The sequence below is a fragment of the Ictalurus furcatus genome, chromosome 6, assembly GCF_023375685.1.
Source record: "Ictalurus furcatus strain D&B chromosome 6, Billie_1.0, whole genome shotgun sequence".
In the NCBI taxonomy this organism is placed as follows: Eukaryota; Metazoa; Chordata; class Actinopteri; order Siluriformes; family Ictaluridae; genus Ictalurus; species Ictalurus furcatus.
This window is the reverse complement of record NC_071260.1, coordinates 4783733-4804841: the sequence shown is the minus strand read 5'-3', so window position 1 is coordinate 4804841 and position 21109 is coordinate 4783733. Positions and strand designations below refer to the sequence as shown.

General features: G+C 41.6%; 1 protein-coding gene across 2 annotated transcripts in view; it reads right to left on the bottom strand.

Annotated features, from left to right (window-relative positions):
• ube2e3 (ubiquitin-conjugating enzyme E2E 3 (UBC4/5 homolog, yeast)) overlaps window positions 1–21109 on the bottom strand; it is a 67990-nt gene that overhangs the window by 7301 nt on the left and 39580 nt on the right. For both annotated transcript variants that reach the window (XM_053626276.1, XM_053626277.1), the window contains exons 4-5: window positions 8071–8203; window positions 1509–1656 (exon numbers count right to left, since the gene is read on the bottom strand). In XM_053626276.1, the coding sequence (XP_053482251.1) occupies window positions 1509–1656; window positions 8071–8203 (281 nt within the window). The remainder of the gene's footprint in view (window positions 1–1508; window positions 1657–8070; window positions 8204–21109) is intronic.

The following is a 21109-nucleotide window of genomic DNA, read 5'->3' as shown; positions in this document are numbered from 1 at the left end:
CAACAGTCAGAGCTAAAACACAGAGCAGCTGCATGATGATTCCATTTCTAAAGCCTCAGAGCTGACGCAGCACAGAACACACACACACACACACACACACGAGCACCGCACGGCCTTAACTGTGGATCTGAAACTGGAGCCTTGAGGCCAAATGCACATTGAGCTGCTGTCTGGCTGTTTTTAGTTACTGATCGCTCTGAGTCGAACCCGCGTTTGAAATCAGATCACACAAAATTGGTGATAAAAACGGGCCAAATGAAACATTTCCTCAAACTGTCTGGGTCCAGCTTACCTGCTAATAATGGCTTATCTTTAAATGGAAAAGTGCCTCACTGTTTTCGCGCTTAGCTCTCAGAGTGACCCATTTAAAATCTTAAACTGAAAGTGGAAAGATTTGTTTTTGAAATATGGCTCTAGCCAACCCAAGTTATTACACAACTATCTTTGTTTTATTCTTTTTTTTTTTTGGACAAAATTTCCAGCCTTTTTTTTTTTTTCCACGTAGCTTTTGACCATTTTCGGTGGCCAAAGATCCGGTGCGTCTTTAATAAATCTAGTTAACTGATGTCTAATGTTAAGCTAAGCTGAGCATGCACTGATTTCTCCCAGTTACCTTGACGGACAGCAGGGCCGAGCGCATCGTGCAAATGACTACTAATCTGAGACGTCGGGAAAGGGGGCGGGGCTTCAATGGGGTCAGTTAATATCAGAGCGTTCAAAAGCAAGACCAGCAAAACTGTCAATCATTCCAGATTTATATGATGACTGGTTCAAAAAAAAGGTGATCTTTTAGTGGCATATTTTGAGTGGAAACTCGTACACACACACACTCCCATGACGGAGCTCCAATACACGATTCATGAAGGTTGGCAGGTATGTCACGTTCTAATAGCTAACAGTGACTGATATTATCAGATATCAGCGCATTAACAGATACACTGCTATTCTCTTAACAACGATTTAGACACTCAAATCTATTTCTGTACCAGTTGTTCAGTTTTTCCTCCATTATTTAGTACGTTATGGTTGGAGCTTTGCTGGAAAAGCCTCAGCAAAACTAAATTATGACGTCATGAAGATATCTAAAATACTGCCTAGCTGAACAGGCGCCAGTTCACGGAGTACTGAGATACACACGTTCGTGTTTTTGTGCTGTGTTCAGTGTTGCACTGTAATAATATTAGCAGCGTTAGTCGTGTGGTTTATTTACACTGAATTATTTGCATTATTAATATTGCATTATATTAAAATCTTTATGGGCATATTATCTCCATGGGGTTTGAGAGACCTGTCTCTGTGCAACCGAAGACGTTAGTGTGTTTGTTAAGGAAACAACATTCGACGCGATATTCTGGCGTATATTTTCTATGTACTGCTGTGCTTTCGTCTGTATTTTGCTGCACAATTGGACACATTCATCACGTCTGTGTGGTGTTAAACACCCTTACCGGGTTCTCGGATCTGTGTTTTGCAGTGAAACAGTAATAACGATGTGATGGTGAACTCACCAGGGTTACAATCCGTCAGCAGTGAGCAGATGGACAGCAGGACCTTGGATATGGTGAGCGCTGGACTCCAGTTGTCCTTCAGGATGTCCAGACAGATCACTCCCTGACTGTTAATGTTGCAGTGGTAGATCCGTGTACGGAACGTCACCTGGGTGATCAGGAGAAGAGACAAGGGCGCAACATGGTTAAGGGAAACAGACACAGACCATGCGCACACGCTCATTCTCCACCAAACATCAAAAAATAACTTTCGTCATCGTACAGCAACATTCAACATCACCGGTGAACTGCAAAACACTCTCCATAATGCAGTCACCTGACATGTACCAGACGTTTCAGCATTACTATCATTCACCAACATCTCCTGGAAACAAACATAAGTCTTTATTGAACACTAAATAACAATGGGGGGAAAAAAAAGAAAAAAAGAAAAAAGTATGAATCGGCACATGGTTATACCGAAGCCTGCAAATCATCTCGCATGGCTTTCATCGCAGAGCCAAAGGTGACACTCTCATTACCAAACTTAAAATGTGAAGCGCATTTATCTAATGAAATATAAGCAGCTTAACCTAATCCTATTTCCATCACCATTAACCCTTGCCACATCAGTGAACATGAACAAATTATAAACTGAAGGGTATACTCATTTAAAAAACAACAACAACTGATTAACAAGGTGTGTGGCAGAACCGTATACAACAAAATAGAAAGAGAAGAGCGAGAAAGAGAAAATCTGCTGGATTTAGTGCGTATTAAATGACACTTTTAATAACAGCACCATGGTTCTAATCTAGATCTGAATGAAAATGAGCCGGGTTTAGCACCTTGTGAGCAGGAACAGGTCGAGCAATCTATCAGTGCTCATAAAGACACAGGCTTGGGTTCGTGAACTGTTCTGAACAGTAGTTAACTGTAGCAGCCATCCACACATACTCATTTACACTTACCTAAACATACCCACATGCCCAAACTTGCACTTAAACACCCTAACGCCCCTCCCTCCACTCCACGATTTAAAAAAAAAATCTGCTAATTATTAGACTTCTTAGATTACGTGACACGCCCTCCGTAGAAGTCGCTGTGAATGAGATGTTACTATAGAAACAATACCATTCAATTAAAACGAGTGCGTTAATATAATCAGCTGGAACTACTGTCTGAGCCGTGCGGTTATAATGATGAGTTTTTTATTGGTCACAGTACAGTGAAATTCTTTTCTTCGCATACCCCAGCATGTCAGGAAGTTGGGGTCAGAGTGCAGGGTCAGCCATGATATGGCGCCCCTAGAGCAGAGAGGGTTGAGGGCCTTGCTCAAGGGCCCAACAGTGACGGCTTGAACCCCCGACCTTCCGATCAGTAACCCAGAGTCTTAACCGCCAAACCCCCACTGCCCCATAATACAGAATTAATCTCCTGACCAATCACCTTTGAGAATGAAACCACTCTGTGGTGTAAACCCCAAGAATAAATAGGTTCTTTGAAGTACACACATTCTTAAAAAAAAAAAAAAAAAACACTATCATTCAATTGCGTGGGTGGATGTAATGGAAAAACAACACATCTTGCCCATCTTAGCCACAGACAGGCAAAGAGAAGCTGATTCACTAACAATCACCACCACCTTCTCTGTTAACAACCTGGCAGACGTACCTTTCTGCCTGCCTCGGCAGGTCTCTTTCCCTCTGTCTCCTGTCCTTGTCCATCTGTTGCAACGCCTCATCATCACATTCAGGTTCACGACAACGCAAAGTTTGCTAATTAAGAAACAAACACTACTACTACCACTACAACATTAACGTAAAAACGCAAGTGTCTCCATTTCCACAAATGATGCACAGGTCACCGCAAAACCTCAGAGGGAAAAGAAAAAAAAACAAAACAAAAAAAAAACAGTGTGTGGTACTGTGTGTTGCTCCAGAATTTAAAGTCGGATAAAACTCAGATCAGCTTTGGGAGGACTTTCCTTCATGTGCGTCTCATTCCAACACCTTTATTATTAGAGTCTACCCGTTGTATTCGGAGTTGTAGTGTATTATATAAGCTCTTATTTTACGTAAGACGTTACTCTTATCACCCCCCCCCCACCCTCACTCCCTCCCTCCCTCCCCCGAAGCTGATTATTTCCCAATAACAGCATGCTGTGTAGTGTTTTTATCCTCCTATACCAAAGCGATTTGCCAACAATGTCAATCTTGTACTCATTAAAGAACAATATGTTGTGCATTTAAATCCATTTACTGTTAGGATGTTAATGATGTGGAACATCTACAAAACAAAAATGCGCTTCCATTATCATACAGTCTTTCCTTCACCGGCCTTTCTTTCTCGCAGCTTTTTAATACAACACCTTTTGACCGATCAGAACTGAGAGTTCAACTGGGGCTGTGGTATAAAATGTTTCTTACCGAACAACAATAACTGTCCTTTTCCTTCCTGTATAAGCGGGTTTGGAATAAACAGCGTTTCCTTGTGTTCTCAGTACGAAACTTCTTGTCCTTGGCGATCCCACGTGCTCTAGATGCGACACGTGGAGGTAATGTTGAAAAACATTGAACCGGTATTCCTTTAACCAAGGAATCTAAGCACAGAGCTACAACAACAGCACGTAAACACACAGTAAATTAGTAAACCCCGCCCCAAACATTTGGGACTTTGGCGATCCCACGTGCATGTTACGAAGCCGCTCGGGTGACACGGTGGTTATTTTTTAATAAGCTGTGGCCACACGTTAATATATTAAGTCTACGGGTTAAGTTTCTTGAGATCTATTTGGCGGCCGTTAAAGACTCAACTCATGGCAACTACTTCATTTTTAAATGAATGAGACAATGAGAAACCAATTAAATTACACCACTGTGGTAACCAAAACATGAGGATGAGTCACCGGTATTGAGACCTGGATAAACCATTACCCTTCACGAGTCACCTTAAGCAAATGCTGAACTTTTTCAATTGGCTCCTGCCAAATAATTAACTGTCCAATAGGATGGCGTATATGGCCAAGAGTTTGTAGACACCTGACCATCACACTCGTACGTCTTATGTCATGTGTTGAACAGCCCATTCCAGATTTCGTCCTCCTTTGCTGCTGTAATAACCTCCATTCTTCTAGATTTTGGCGCGTGGCTGTGTGGATTTGTGTTCCTCCAGCTACAAGAGCATTATTAAGATCAGGCACTGATGTTTTGTGAGGAGGTCTGGGGTGCAGTCAGTGTTCCAGTTCATCCCAAAGGTGTTCAGTGGGGTTGAGGTGCAAGACACTCAAGTCCTTCCACCTTCTTCGACCTTAGCAAACCACGTCTTCCTGGACCTCGCTTTGTGCACAGGGGCGTCGTCATGCTGGAACACATCCCAGTGAAGGGAAACTGTAATGCTGCAGCATACAAAGACTTTCTATACAATTCCATCTTTGTGGTGAAGAACCACATGGAGGTGGGATGGCCAGGTGCAAACGTTTGTCCACGTAGTGTATTAACTCATGGGCTCATTATACAGCTCACGGCAACGACGTAATGAGATACTTAGTTTGAGGCCTAAAAATACCAACTATTGCAGCCGCAAAATGAATCTGCAGTTACACCGTCTTAAAAAAAAATAACCACCGTTTTCACCTCAGTGGATCTGTAGCATGTAGCCTAACTTATGCACAAGGCGTGATATAAAGTTGTAAAAGCTTGTTCTGGTACCTAGGAATACTTGCTAAGCTATGATTGGTCAATCATTGTTCAGTGGAGGGCTTTGCGCTAACCCTAGATCAGTTTTAATGAGCATCTGGATCAGTATAACATGACACTACGGCACACTATAATCTGCCAAACCATTACACAAAATAAAAGGAGAGAGAGAGAGAGAGAGAGAGAGAGAGAGAGAGTTATCACAAGTGATCTGCAGCAAAAAGCAAAAACGCCTCAATAATGAAAAGAAAGAGAGAAAAGACGAAGAGAAACAGCGCAGGGACAGAAAGGGACAGCGAGAGAACAAGACAGAGAGAAATGAAGAGGAAGACAAAGAAAGGGAGAGGATCACAGTGAATCAAAAAGACAGAATGAAAAATCGCCCAGCTGCTCCTGAGATTCTCCAAGCAGCCTCAACCCTCAACCCCTGAGCTCCCATGAGCCTCTTTGTGTTCTGCTTTGGGAGAACAGGCTGCTGTGTTTCAGGGATTTCTCCCTGTGAAAAAACTCTCTCGCTTTTTTCCCCCCTCACATTTCTGCCCGTTTCCCATCAGCCCTTCATCCAGCCACGATCTGCATTAGCGGACCACAAACCGAGCGAGACCAGCCATCAGAAACCAACAGGAAATGACTTCATAAATGATTGTTAGCTCTGTTTCAGATCTGAGAAGAGAGCGTTGAGAGCGAGGATCTGCCCTGTTTATCCCCGCTGTCGATCTTCATCTTTACACAAGCACGATCGTTTAACGTGACACAATTACTAATGCATGATTTCGACTCGCAACACTCCTCTGTGTTTTCTACAAATACTCTACTGGAGTTTAGTGAAGAATGACAGAATGGAAAACGGTGTTAAACATAACCACACACTGACTGCAAACAATATTCAACACACATGCCCTTAAAGGTTAACGTGGAGGAAAGTTACACATCATAAAATCCCAGAAGGTTTATAAGCACTTTTCCACTAAAGGAACCTTTTCATGCCGTTGGGAACTTTAGGCATGTTTACACTACATGAACTTTAGATATCTTTCTATTACAGGAACCTTTTCAAGAAGTTAGAAACTGTAGGCACACTTCTACTACAGGAGCCTTTTGTGGAACCTTGCAGAGAGTCAGGAACTTCAGGCACTTTTTGACCATAGGAACCGTAAGCATATTTCCACCACAAGAGACTTTTCACATGCTCAGGAACTTTAGGCATGTTTCCACCAAAGGACCCTTTTCAGACGGTCAGGAATTTAGGTACTTTTTAATTATAGGAACTTTAAGCCTGAGTCCACTAAAAGAACCTTCTCAGGAACTTGGGAACTTTAGGCATGTTTCCACCAAAACACCCTTTTTCAGATGGTGAGGAACCTTAGGTACTTTTTGATTGTAGGACCTTTAAGCCTGATTCCAATAGAGGAACCTTCTCAGGAACTCAAGGCATGTTTAATCTGCTAAATGAATAAATGTAAATGTAATGTTTCCACCACAGGAATGTTGGGCGTGTTTAAACCAAAGGAGCCTTTACAGGTGCTCCGGAACTTTGGTCATGTTCAGAGTTGAGAACTTTAGAGCCTTTTCTGGACCCTTTTCAGATAATCAGGTACTTTAGGCAATTTTCCACCGCAGGAACTTTAAGCGTGCTTCCACTACAGGAACCTTTTTAAGAACGTTAGGCATGTTTACACCACAAAAGACTTTTCAGGATCTCAACAGCAGTGAAGTTACTAAATTTGTCTTTCAGATACAGCACCATTCTGGAACATGACTATTTCCACTACAGGCACCTTTTCACAAACTCTGGAACTTTAGGCATGTTTCCACCACAGAAGCCTTTTCTGGAACCTTTCAGACAGTCAGGAACTTCAGGCACTTTTTGACCATAGAAACCATAAGCATATTTCCAGCACAAGAGACTGTTCACATAATAGGGAACTTTTGGCATGTTTCCACCAAAGGACCCTTTTTCAGACGGTCAGGAACTTTAGGTACTTTTTAATTATAGGAACTTTATGCCTGATTCCACTAGAGGAATCTTTTCAGGAACTCAGGAACTTTAGGCATGTTTCCACCAAAGGACCCTTTTTCAGACGGTCAGGAACTTTAGGTACTTTTAGATTAAAGGACCTTTAAGCCTGATTCCACTAGTGGAACCTTCTCAGGAACTTTAAGCATGTTTACACCACAGGAGCTTGAGGCCCATTTCCACCACAGGAATGTTGGGCGTGTTTAAACCAAAGGAGCCTTTACAGGTGCTCAGGAACTTTAGGCATGTTCAGAGTTTAGAACTTTAGAGCCTTTTCTGGACCCTTTTCAAATAATCAGGTACTTTAGGCAATTTTCCACCGCAGCAACTTTAAGCGTGCTTCCACTACAGGAACCTTTTTAGGAACGTTAGGCATGTTTACACCACAAAAGACTTTTCAGGATCTCAACAACAGTGAAGTTACTAAATCCGTTTTTCGGATACAGCACCCTTCTTGAAGAGGGCTATATTTGCACGTATGCTCACACAAGCTTTAGACGCATTTCCACCACAGAAACCTTTTCTTCTGTTTGGGTACTCAGGAATTCCTCAAATTTCTTCACAAAGGGAATTTTTAGTCACGTTAGTCATGTTTCCACTGGAGGGCTGATTTCAATTCCTACACTGCAAGAACTGACCATGAACTATCGGGACGGAGTTTGCCATACTGAACAACAACGATCGGTTAAACTCCAGCTTCGCAGAACGATCAAACCCTTTTACATGCCATTTCTAAAAACCTGCATTTACCATCAAGCAAAGGGTAAAAGCAGAGGCAGCACGGTACAACCAGCAAAGTGTAACCTTATCAGTCCTACTGTTACCTAAAATCCATGACAAAGTGCAGATTTACATATGCCATGTTTACCTTTGGAGGCTTGAAAGGGTAGTCTGAGGAGAAGGTGATGTCCAGGAAGAACACGCCACCCTCGTAGACGGAGCCGGGAGGACCCAGGATGGTGGACCTCCACTCGTAGATGTTATCTCCTTTGGGTCCCGCACTGCAACACACACACACACACACACACACACACACAGAGCAACACCAGGGATTATTTTCAATCTTCTCACTTTGCTCCCAATAGGACTAAAAAGTACTAAATACCACTCAGAAAATGTAAAATTATTTCCCCATTCCAACACTAAATCGGTGTAATCAGTGATCATATCGCATGGCTTCCCACGGCACTGATACTCTGATGACACACAGCTGTGCATGTCTGATTCCTCCATCCACCTCTCACATCTATCTGAATATATCAGACTGTCTGAGTTATCTTCCTGTACTGAGAGCCCCCATCCTCTGAAACACAATCGCGACAGAACAGAACTGATCCACCTTCCGGCTAAGAGCTTCTTCATGCCAGACCTCTCAATCACCATTCACACTCCAGGCACACACTGATACGCTTCTTGGTGTGATTTTAGATGACAGATTCATGAGTTCTATCCGGATTGCTCTCTAACTCTCATTTAAGAGCTTTTTCTTTCAATCTTGACTGGAAATCTGACAAGTAAATAACCGTGTCCATAAGAATGTTATTCCCAGGTTTCCCCACCTTTGATACAGCTGGAAATAAACACGTCTTGTCGTTTAAAGGCCTGGAAACTATCTTTCACACGTTTATTTCTGCACGTATCGACTAGTCTTAACTCCCACGACATGGCAACCTGTCAGACCGTCTTATTAATACTGTAGATGGTTCACAGTCCAGCTGTGAAGCTCGTGATGGATACAAAAAAAAAAGGGGAATACCCTCTCCCTTGTACTGGAAACCTGCCAAATAGAAAACCGAATTGGGGGGGGGGGGACAGGGGGGCATTTGAGAGCATTCCAAGCCACTAACCAGTAGTGTTTGCTGGTTAGTTAGGTGTTCTACACTATATGACCAAAAGTAAGTGGACACCTGACACCACACCCATACGTGCTTGTTGAACATCCCATTCCCGATTTAGTCAGCCTTTGCTGTTATAATAAGCTCCACTCTTCTGGGAAGGCTTTCCACTAGATTTTGGGGCGCGGCTCTGGGGATTTGTGATCATTCAGCTACAAGAGCATTAGTGAGATCAGGCAGTGATGTTGAGGAGTGAGGAGGTCTGGGGTGCAGTCGGTGATTCAGTTCATCCCAAAGATGTTCAATGAGGTTGAGGTCAAGGCTCTATGCAGGACACTCGAGTTCTTCCACTACAACCTTGGAAAATCATGTCTTCATGGAGCTCAGGGGCGTTGTCATGCTGGAACAGGTTTGGGCCTCTAAGTTCCAGTGAAGGGAAATATACAAAGACATTCGATACAATTGTGTGCTTCCAACTTTGTGGAAACAGTTTGGTAAAGTCCCACATATGGGTGTGATGGTCAGTAGTCCACATACCTTTGGTCATATTGTGTACGTTGCTGCTCTAGGATGAAGTTTTACAAGGCGGTCCCCACAATTGAGCCCCCAGCAATCTGTTTTTTTTCTTCTTCTGTTACCAGTGGTTTGTCTCTGTCTCTTATTGTTGTATTCAACTTAATTTTACATTACAGAACTTTTACTGACACTAGTCTTCAAAAGTGCTATATACATAAAAGAGACTTGGCTAATTATTTGTACATGTGATCACTGTAGTCATTACTTACTGGTCTCTTTTTCATATACTACTTCAGTGGCGGTCTGGGAAAACACGTCGGATGGCACTGTGGCTGAATTCTGGGTAAAACTGGGTTCATCGGGTCTATGACATACTTTCACAGCTCATTTATAAATGTCATGTAAATATATTTATTTACCTTCTAACCTTGCCATCAAGATCATATTGGATAAGGAGCCAGTTAAACAAATTACGATGGTCTGTTTGCCTGAGGCTACATCAATGATCACCAACCCTGTTCCTGGAGATCTACCGTCCTGAAGACTTTAGCTCCAACCATAATCGTATCCTCCTGACCGTCTAATCATTAGAAGCCTTAAGAAGTTCTTGATCAAGTAAAACAGGTGTGTTAGATTTTGGTTGGAGATAAAACCTGCAAGAAGATAGATCTCAAGGAAGAGGGATGGTGACCGCTCGGCTACATCCATACTACTCCAGATAAATTTGAAAACGCATCTTTTTCTCAACGTTTTGGCCTTGTCTAAAAAAAAAAAAAAAAAACTTGTCTAGCTTTTTGAAAACGCTTTCTCAAGTGGATCAAGTTGAAGATTCTGTTTTCGCATTGTACGGTGGATTCGAGATGCGTCTCAATCAGCTTCCTAGTTCAGTAGACAGGGTACAGATCAGGGAGTCGGCCATTTTAAGACCTGTCTCAATAGCAAAATCCTTCCAGTGCACCGAAACGTTTGCTTTTCGAAAGGTTTTACATAGGCATGTCGCTGGAAATTGAGTTATCACTGTCCTAATGTGTAGTGAGCCAGGGTCCTTACCAAATGCCCGAGCTCATGTACACGATATACTGATTCACCACCTAGGGAGCTGATTGAGACACACCGTAGAAAACAGAGATATTCAAAAATGCTGATGTATTTTCAGTCAGGTGACCTATTTAATTCAAAGCAAACAAGATGGTGGACGATGCTGTACTGAAGTTGGGCCTTGTATCCAGTTTGACAGTCTTGTTAAATATTAATGCCACTTATATAACCTTCAGATTGCATTTTTAAATAAAGGCCTGATGGAAATGACGCGGACCAAAACTTCACGCTTTGATCAAGTAGTTGGACAGCTAGGGAGAGGCGGAGCTTATCCTGCCTTTTATCTAGCGGTCAGTGCAGACCAGTGTTGCCAACTTACGACTTTTCAGACCCCTTTAGCGACTTTTTAAAAAATATATAAATAAACCGCCTAGCGACAAATCTAGCCACTTTTTGGACAAACCTTAGCAACTTTCCAAATGTCTCCAGTTCTGTCCTGCAAGCGTGAGGTCTTGCTTTCCCGCTGTACTCTCACCTCTCTCTGCGTCTGCTCTGGTCAGTGAGGGGCCGAGAGCCGGAGATTTAACGACGTCATGGATTACGAGACGCGCCGAGTTATAGTGTTCAGAAACATTTTATATCATTCATGTTCCATACCTTTCCGTTATATAGTTTTATAAAAGTCATAAAAGTTATTTTTTAAAAAGCATAAGTTATGAAAAGTATTTTTTAAAAAAAGTACTAAAACATCTATCTGCAAAAAAAAAAAAAAAAACTATCTATCTATCAAAAACAGATTATAGATTAGGTATATATAGACAGATGGATAGAATTTAAATATAAGAGGTAATCATTATACCTGGTCTCCTCCAATATTGTGGGGGGGGGGGGGGGCAATGCCACATGATAGGGTAGGCTTGGGGGGGCTTTAGTTACAAAAGGTTGAGGACAGACATACTGCAAGACTACAGACATCAGCTGTCAAAATGTCTGCTGCAGTTTGTCATTTTTCACCAGATTTTAAACTGCTAGAACTTTGCTTATGGTTGATGTACATGCAAAAGGGGAAAATATTTCAGATGGAAACTCTGAAGTTTTCAGAACTATATATAGCCCTAATATAGCGCCAAAAAAAAAAAAAGTCGAAATTCCACCACTTGAAGGATTTTCTCAGACTGCTATATTAATATTCTCTATGGAGCACTTGAAACGTGACCCCTCTACTGAGGTCACGTCCTGTTTCTACAAAAAAAAAAAATCCTTCTCCATGCAGTCCAGGTTTGAATGTTTGCTCAGTCTACAGATTTACAGTCTACAGGGTGTCTGTTTTTCACAGGCAATGTCGCTGGAGTTAACGGGTCAAAGAGAGGGCTTCGGGGTCAGCTTATAATCTTACATTTCTCCAAACCACAGCATCTCAACCAATACATGCTACTGCTTCCCATTACAGTACAATATAATTTGGCAAAACATAGGTCCAATCTGTTTGACTCAGATGTTTGGACCTCATCGAATATATTCATAGTGCAGTGGCATCCAAAACCTTTAACGGCTCACTGCAAGCCGCACATATCACAAGGAATATGATGAGAGAGGAAGATAACAGTGCTCAATCAGAGCCATTGGCATTCTCCTGGTTGCACACAGCATGCGATCTGATGGTGGGCTCAGCAGGCGCCTTCTTAAACAATTGTGACCGTACAGACATGAGGCAGGAATGGGGGAAATAAATAAATAAAATCCAGCTTCCAGACTGGAGGAAGAACATGCACTTATACAAAGAGACAGAGACATGCACACAAACAGGAAAATATATATATATATATATATATATATATATATATATATATATATATATATATATATATATATATATATATATATATATATATATATATATATATATATATAGCTTTGGGATGATTACCCGTCCTCCTAAAATATCTGACCCAACCTAATTTTAACCACTGAAAAACAAAAAACACCCACTGCCCAGGCCCTGACTTACAGCAATGCTGTTTAAACTGTAACTACGCATCTATAAAACCCTAAAATGTCCACAGCTGCACTTGGCGCATAACTCAGAATGAGTCCAAATGTAAATCCGCGGCACTGCTGCCATGTTTTCGGACGGCACGAGAAAACGCTTTTCCACGACGACAGGCTGAGCGCATTAGCAACATCCGCAGGCTCTTCTCATCGCAGAGACGTCAGACAAGCGAGACATAATACCAATCGTTCTAACGAGTCTTATTCTGACCTTCAATTAGGCATCGTAAACCCAGAAATAAAAATGCAGTGTGTTATAAAGTTCCTACTATTTTTCCACCGATGACGAAATGAAAGAAATGCTAGCAACTCTCAGAAGTATGAATACCAGTTTTTAAAAAATGTATAATTCATTGTACACGGTTAAGACTTAAGCAGACATCGATAGTTTCGTTAAACCGGGCTTTACTGGTATTGCTGTCAACAAACAGGCTAGATAATCACGATAGAGATCCACGTTTCAAAATGTTTCGGTTCGCTACCAGATCACATGACAAAGGAAAATAAAAAAACTGTGAAAAATTCACACAAGCATTAAAAATGAAACATTTGGAACCAAAACACAGTCTAGCATACATTCACTGGTCACTTTATAAGGAACACCAGCTCATTCATGCAATTATTCAATCGGCCAATCACGTGTCAGTGGCACAGTGCCAAAAAATAAATAAAATCATGCAGATACAAGTCAAGAGTTTCAGTTAATGTTCACATCAATCGTCAGAATGGGGAAAAATGGTAGACTTTTGATCTTGGCATGGTTGTTAGTACCAGGTTGGTCCTGGGATTTTTTTCTTACACACGACAGTCTCGAAGGTTTACACCTGCATGGCGAGGTCAGAGGAGAATGGCTAGACTGGTTCAAACTGACAGGAAGGTTACAGTAGCTCAAATAACCACTCTTTACAACTGTGGTGAGAAGAAAAGCATCTCAGAATACACAACATGCTGAACCTGGAGGTGGATGAGCTGCAACAGCAGAAGACAGCATTGGGGTTTCGCTCCTGTCAGGAATCTGATTGAACAGTACCATCGAAACTAGACAAGCTGAACACTGCAGATTGGGATTTTTCCGGAAAATCGCAGGAGATCAATTAGAGATTTCTGAAACCCTCAGACCAGCCTGTCTGGCACCAACTCTTTTGTCCCCAATCTGATGTTTGATGTGAAAATTAACTGAAGCTCCAAGTACGGGTGAAGTTTGACAGCGATACTCTTAGAAAAGCCTACTGTGGAGCAATTTCTCACAATATTCATATTTTATCTTCCACCAATAAAAGCTAGAAATTCCCACCAACCTGTTACACCAACTCTATTCCAAGCCATATACTAAAACGCAAGTAAATTCACCAGAACCTAGCGTAAAATTCTCGAAAAATCAGACAGACACAAACTAGAGCATTTTACTAGATCTACTACTACATAAAATCCAAATCAAGTGTGAAAAACAACCAATGGATGTCATCAGTCAAGATAATAGAGGCAAGAAGACTGAGAAATTCCAGAATTTTGTGTTTGCATTTCTATTAATAAATAAATACACTGCAACTGCAGTGTATTTGTGTATGGTTAAATATTGGCCTGCAGTAGTTTTATACAAGCCCACGATGTACAGTGATTTATCAGTCTTCCAACAAAATGCATAACTGAAGCTGACGGATAATGATTCGCAGATTATATATTCCGATCCTCATTTTGGTTACATGACCCACCCCTCACTTTCCCTGTCACTGCTTTGGCAGCACTGCATTTAAAACCGCCAAATCCCAATAAGAAATGAATACACTTCTACAAAATAACTGAGTAAAAAAAAAACCAGATACAGAAAGTAAGAGAAAGGACATGTAGACAAAGAGGAGAGTGGATTGAGACGGCTTTCTTCAGGTTCTGGGAGAAAACCACAGCTAATGGATCACGTCCCAGAACGAGGCGAGTCGTCGGAGGCAGAATTGCACACTGAATGGTGGTTCGCTGGGGCAGGCGTGAGCCGAGTCAGCACCTAACGTCCCTGCCGTAAGCACACGGTTATCTACATCATCAGTCTTATAGTTAGCACGTGATAACACGCAGGACCAGAGGAACATGACGCCAGCCTTCACACACAACGATGAAGGACGAACGTGGACACTGAGACGGTGTTTAAGCTGTCAGTGGGTCTCATTTTGAGGAGATGTGAAACTGACAATACGCAATACAATACACAAACAGCATTTCGCTGCATTAGTCAAAAGTGAAACGCAATCACTGTCCAATCACAGCCGTAAGTCGTACTTGGGGACACAGTTTGCGCGACAATATTTCTGTTTGATGGGAAATACTGGTGTCTGTCGGTGTTTGATGGAATATCTTGGCGTTTCATAAAGAATATTGAAACGTTTTGGGGTTTGGTGGTAAATGTGATGGAGAATACTGGTGTTTGATAGGAATACTGGAGTGGATTGGTGTTTGATGGAAAATGCTGGTGTTTAATAGAGAATAATAGTGTTTGATGAACAATACTGGTGTTAGTTGGGGTTTCATCTAGAGTACTCTCAACTGAGCTGGCGATGCAAAGAAGCTGAATAAGCTAATCAGGAAAGCTAGCTCCGTCCTAGGCTGCAAACTGGAGACCCTGGAGGCGGTGGTGGAAAGGCGGATGCTGGACAAAATGAAGAGGAACATGGACAACAGCAAACACTCCCTCCATGCCACACTGGCCAAACAGTGGAGCTCCTTCTCCAGCAGATTACGACAGCTTCGTTTTAACAAAGAAAGGTACAAGAAGTCATTCTTGCCCATTGCTATCCGACTCTACAACGAGTCAACAATGAGACTGGGGAAGTATGTGGGCGTTGGAGATGATGGACATATCTACTGAGTTTGCATACCCAGCTACTACACTGCATATTACACAACAGTTTTTACATAGGGTCACTGCACATTCTTACACCAGCAACGCCACTTTACTTAATCATAATACTTTACCTTTTATTCCCTCTTTTTTGTAGTGTACATTGTGAGTCTTGTGAACTGTCAAGTCTTGCTCGTGTGTTTTGGCTACTGTGACAAGAAATTTCCCCTTGGGGATCAATCAAGCACTCTCTATCTATCCAATACTGGTGTTTGATAATAAAAGTTAGAGTGTGTTGGGGTTTGATGGTAAATGTGATGGAGAATACTGGTGTTTGATAGGAATACTGGAGTGTACTTGTGTGTCTGATGGAAAATGCAGACGTTTAATGAAGAATAATAAGGGCTTGATGAACAATACTGAGGTGTCTTGGTGTTTGATTGAGGGTAATGGTGGTTGAGAAAATGTTTGATGGAAATCTTTGGTGTTTTATAAAGAATTCTGAAGTGTGTTGGTGTTTTATGGCAAATGTTGGTATCTGATGGCTAATACTGGTGTTTGATAAGAAAAGCTAGAGTGTGTTGGGGTTTGATGGCAGATGTGATGAAGGATACCGGTGTTTGATAGGAATACTGCAGTGTATTTGTGTGTCTGATGGAAAATGCAGGTGTTTAATGACGAATAATAGTGTTTGATGAACAATACTGAGGTGTCTTGGTGGTTGATGTAAAATGTTGGTGTTTGATTGAGGGTAATGGTGGTTGAGAAAATGTTTGATGGAAAACTTTGGTTCTTTTATAAAGAATTCTGAAGTGTGTTGATGTTTGATGGCTAATACTGGTGTTTGATCAGAACTGCTGGAGTGTGTTGGGGTTTGATGGCAAATGTGATGAAGGATACAGGTGCTGGAAAATAGAAATGGAAATGGAAAATGCTGCCGTTTAATGGAGAATAATAGTGTTTGAACAACACTGGGGTGTGTTGGTATTGGACATTGTCTAATCTTGACTGAAGGAGAAGACCGTGTTTGATGGTGCTTGATGAAGAATACAGATGTTTGACAGAGAATGTTGGTGTATGCCTAAAGGGTAAAATTAGGTGTTTGAGTTTGATTCAATAATTGTGGTTCAGTAGAATATTTGGTGTTTGAAAGAGAATAGTTGGTGTTGAAGGTTGGCGAATGTGACTGGTGCAGAACATCCAGTGGTGCAGGACGTTGGTGTTTGATGGATGGGGTTTGTCTGATGGACAATGCTGGTGCTGTGAATCAGGTTGGTGTTTGAAAAAATATCAAAGCCTTTTACTTATTTATGAAATATGGTGGCATGATTGCAAGTCATCATGCTACCAATGCAAATAAAGAGCTGCAGTGTATAAAAAAAAAATAAAAGGGTAGGAAATCAGACTCGAAACATGATATTCTGTAAAACGTTGCATTGATCAGCCATGTTTAATACAGAAATATAACACAATATTAAACTGCTTAGCTCTGTGCTTGGATTCGATTCACTTATTAAAAGCACCTACCTAACTAATAAATACATGATTAGTTATTAGACCCAGAACAAGAGTCACGGCTGCTGGGGGAAAAACTGTAGCCTGCAAATAATTGGATTACGTGAAGAGGAAAGCACCAGTGATCGATTGACAAGATGGGTTCATTATCATTAATCCCCTGAGCCAGGAGAATGATTCACAAGCACTTGGGCTGTCTGTCTCCTCACACAGCTCACACATGGAGATGCTCCAGAGTCAGAATCCTTTCTGAAGAACAAGTGAAGCCAGACGTAAAAAGGAGCAAAAAGAGAAGACGGCTTGCAAGCCTACTATAGATCTCTTAATGACAATCCAGCCACGACGTTACACCATAAATATCAACCAAAACTCACGGCAGAGTGAATCACGCTGCTGTCGTAATGGTGCCATCTATGTCCTTCAGTGAAGAAAAACAAGGGAGAAGAGAAATCTTTTTAACAGCTTGTTTATCTGACAGGCTGACAAGGCTTCGCTAGCGTGTCAGTAAGTCGGGGAGAAAAGTGCCATGTTGCCTGATCCAGCCCTGTCACACACACACACACACACACACACACACACGGTTTGTAGAACGAATGTCAAATTCTACAGCCAGGTAAAGAGCAAAGGAGCAATATTCAGGGAAAACAAAACAGAAGCGTTCCTGAAACACAAAACTGCGACTCCTGCTCTCGAGTGATAAAGAACGTCCTATGATGAATTTCTATGCGTTTGTTGTTCACAAGATAAAGTGAGCCAAGCAGTTAAAGGTGTGTATCTCTCCTTCTGAGAGGAGATAATTCACACCTTGGACATACAATACTGTGAAAAAATCTCATGCTACAGTTCACTATCAATTTTGTCAAGAGGTCGACAGATAGTGGATTTTACCAATAACCAAGTTGGGCGGTACCGGTCTATAACCGGTCTATAAGTGATAAATGAAAACGTAACACTCAAAGTAAAATACTGCTGAATTTTATTACAAAAATAAGCAGTACTGACTGTACCATGAAAATGTACTGTCCTTTGTTAAATTAAATAAATATATAAATATTAACATATATTAACTATTAATCAAAAGTAAATAAATTCTATACATCCAAACTGAATCAAAAACTAACACTCCACATAAAAACCAGGCACGTCCAAAATGAATCAAAGAACACTTCAAATAACACAAAATTTTTCAGCGCTAGTTTTTATTTCGCCTCTAGAGGCCGCTCTCGTACTGTACAATGACAGCGGACCCTTCTCAGCCGCTCCCGCAGCCGAGAAAAACCATCGGTGTGAATTTTTCCCGACTATCGGTGCCGATTAAGAAGTCGACCTCTAATTTTGTCCTAAATGTCCATTAGAAAAGCCAGTAGAAAAGGGAAATAGATTTCCAAGCAATCATTTCTTTAAAAAATATTTCTGTTTATGTTACAGAGAATTGTTTGCATTTTTGTGGTAAGCAGAATGGACTATATGAAGGAATACGCCACATCTTTACGGCTTTTTTTTCCACCCCAGTGCACGTTCTCTAAGAACCCTGGAACAACCAGTTTCCTTAGACAAAAATGTCAATTTATTGCCTTTATAAAAAAAAAGGCGAAACTGGTTGTTTTACTGTTTATTGCTGATATGGTAATTATTCTGACATTTAGAAATTTCGTTCATTTTTGAAGGCATCTTAGCGGTACATTATTTCTTTAGACTTGTGCACGTTTAATATTGCAAAATTATTCAAGCAAAACATGAACATGCAAAATTCCACACAGAAGCCACTTCGAACTCGAGCTCTGGAACAAACCGAGGAGCCTGGAGCAAGAAGCCACACCTCCTTTTGGCAAGACTGACAGGCATAGCACAGAGGCTACTGGGACTTTTATACCAAACCCAGATGCTGCTACAGATCTCATGCTGTTTTGTGTAAACCTGCTTACAGCTGCTGAACGCTACTACGCCCTATAACCACCCGCACTCGACAGGAAGCCTCGAAAGGAAAGACAGTCATTGTTGAATTATTTATGAAGAGTTAGCCATTTTGAGTTAGCAAATGATGAAACGTTAGCTTAATCTGAAAAACAGCTCAATTCACTATTTTTAGTGGGTTCGGTTTTATCCAGCAACACGGTCCATCGTTATTTCCCTTTTCTAGCATGCATCACTCTCGCTACTCAGCATCAGCGTCTGCCACAACCACTTCTCACCATCTGACCGCCAGTTCCAAGAGCCGTGGGAAAAAAAAAAAACAACCGAATGCTTCGTGAAGAAACTGCACAATTCAATTCAAACAGAGAGAGAGGTAGAGGTAGGAAATAAGTAGAGTCATTTATTGCCAAGTACACGATGCAAAACACATTTCTAATGGCTTCTACTGGCTAGTAAGCTAGTTGTTTATGCTAGTTTTCTTCATATAAATAAATCCTAATACGTTTCGTAGATTAGATAATGATAAATGAGTCTTTTCTTCACATATCCCAACATGTCAGGGAGCTGGGGTCTGACACCAGCTTCCTAACATGTTGGGATATGCGAAGAAAAGACCCCGCACTCTGATAGCAGGGTCAGCCATGATACAGCGCCCCTGGAGCAGAGAGGGTTAAGGGCCTTGCTCAAGGGCCCAACAGTGGCAGCTTGGCAGTGCCGGGGCTTGAACCCCCGACCTTCTGATCAGTAACCCAGAGCCTTAAACGCCAAGCCACCACTGCCCCAATTAAATGGAATGAAACACCAGTGTTTGAGACACACCCTGGAATTCCAGGTGGTCAGATGAACACATGTCGAGTCAAAAACCCCAGCAGTTTTTTTTGAACAAACACAATAACATGACTGTACAGCAGTTGGATTATTGTGCATTATTGCCGTGTCTATTTTCGACAAAAGACGCCAATTATTTTAGACTGAAACAGGCAACAAATTTGAAACCTCCTGCTAATAAAACCTTCGAGCTGTCTCAGGGTGTGTATAGGCGATTTATTTCGGAGAAAACCCTCAGGTGTTCCTGAGCCCCAGCTGGGGAAGCTGAGATCCAAACCGCGTTTATGAAGCAATTACGCCTGACTCCCTGCCAGCGTTATATAACAGAATAGATGCTGGGTGTGAGTGAGTGTGCAAGTGGCGGACTTTTGGCCAGGATCCCAGCTGCAAAACAGGTCTGACCTCTCGGAAGGCAGAACGCCCTCAGTGTGCAGCTCCAGCAGTAAATGTGCGAGAGTACGTTGTATAATCCAGAGTTTACAGTGGGTTAGGGATGCCATAACTTCAAATGTGCTTGAAATGTTCTCACTTAAGACTTTTATACACACTCTCTCAGCCCACTCTGTTCTAGCGAGGACTTTAATGGCCATGCTAAGACTTATTAACCTTTACTGCTGGAGAGGAAACTCGCAAAAAGCTTATGTCTTGGTGTAGAAAAGCGTCAGGTCTGGATGTGGTCAGTAACACTGATCTGAGGCGACTGAAATCGGGATTAATCCACAGGACTGCGGCAGTTCTGCTGAGTAGTGGGAAATTCTCAAGGAAAAAAAAAAAAAAACCTAACAACAACATACATTCAGGTTTGTTCTTGCGTTCTCGTGTAGTCTCGACATTTTCCACTGCCTGCGTTTATTTTCAGTATTACAGAACACACCGTGCTCATAATGCACTGCAAATCCTAGATACGGAGGACAATTATCTCTTTAAGTGTCTATTAATTTCAGGCAGCAATTCTTTATGGGTCGCAATATCAAATCAAACAGTTATTCTTTGAATATGTGCTCATTTCATTGAGACTTGTTTTTGACGTTAACCCGTTTGAATTTTTCCCTAGTCTTAACTATAAGCTAGCTAGCAGTAGCCTCATTTGTAACTGAGGCAGCCATCAAATGACCTTATGTGACAACTCTAGCTAGCCATCAACAAACACCTCTGGTAAAGTAGAAGTAAATTACTTCCTGTTGTAACTTTAGCTAGTTCATCAATTACTTCCTGTGGTAATGTTAGCTAGCTACCAATTACTTCCTGTGGTAACTTTAGCTAGCTATCAATGACTTCCTGTGGTAAGTTTAGCTAGTTCATAAACTACTTCCTGTTGTAACTTTAGCTAGTTCATCAATGACTTCCTGTGGTAACTTTAGCTATTTCATTCCTGTTGTAAC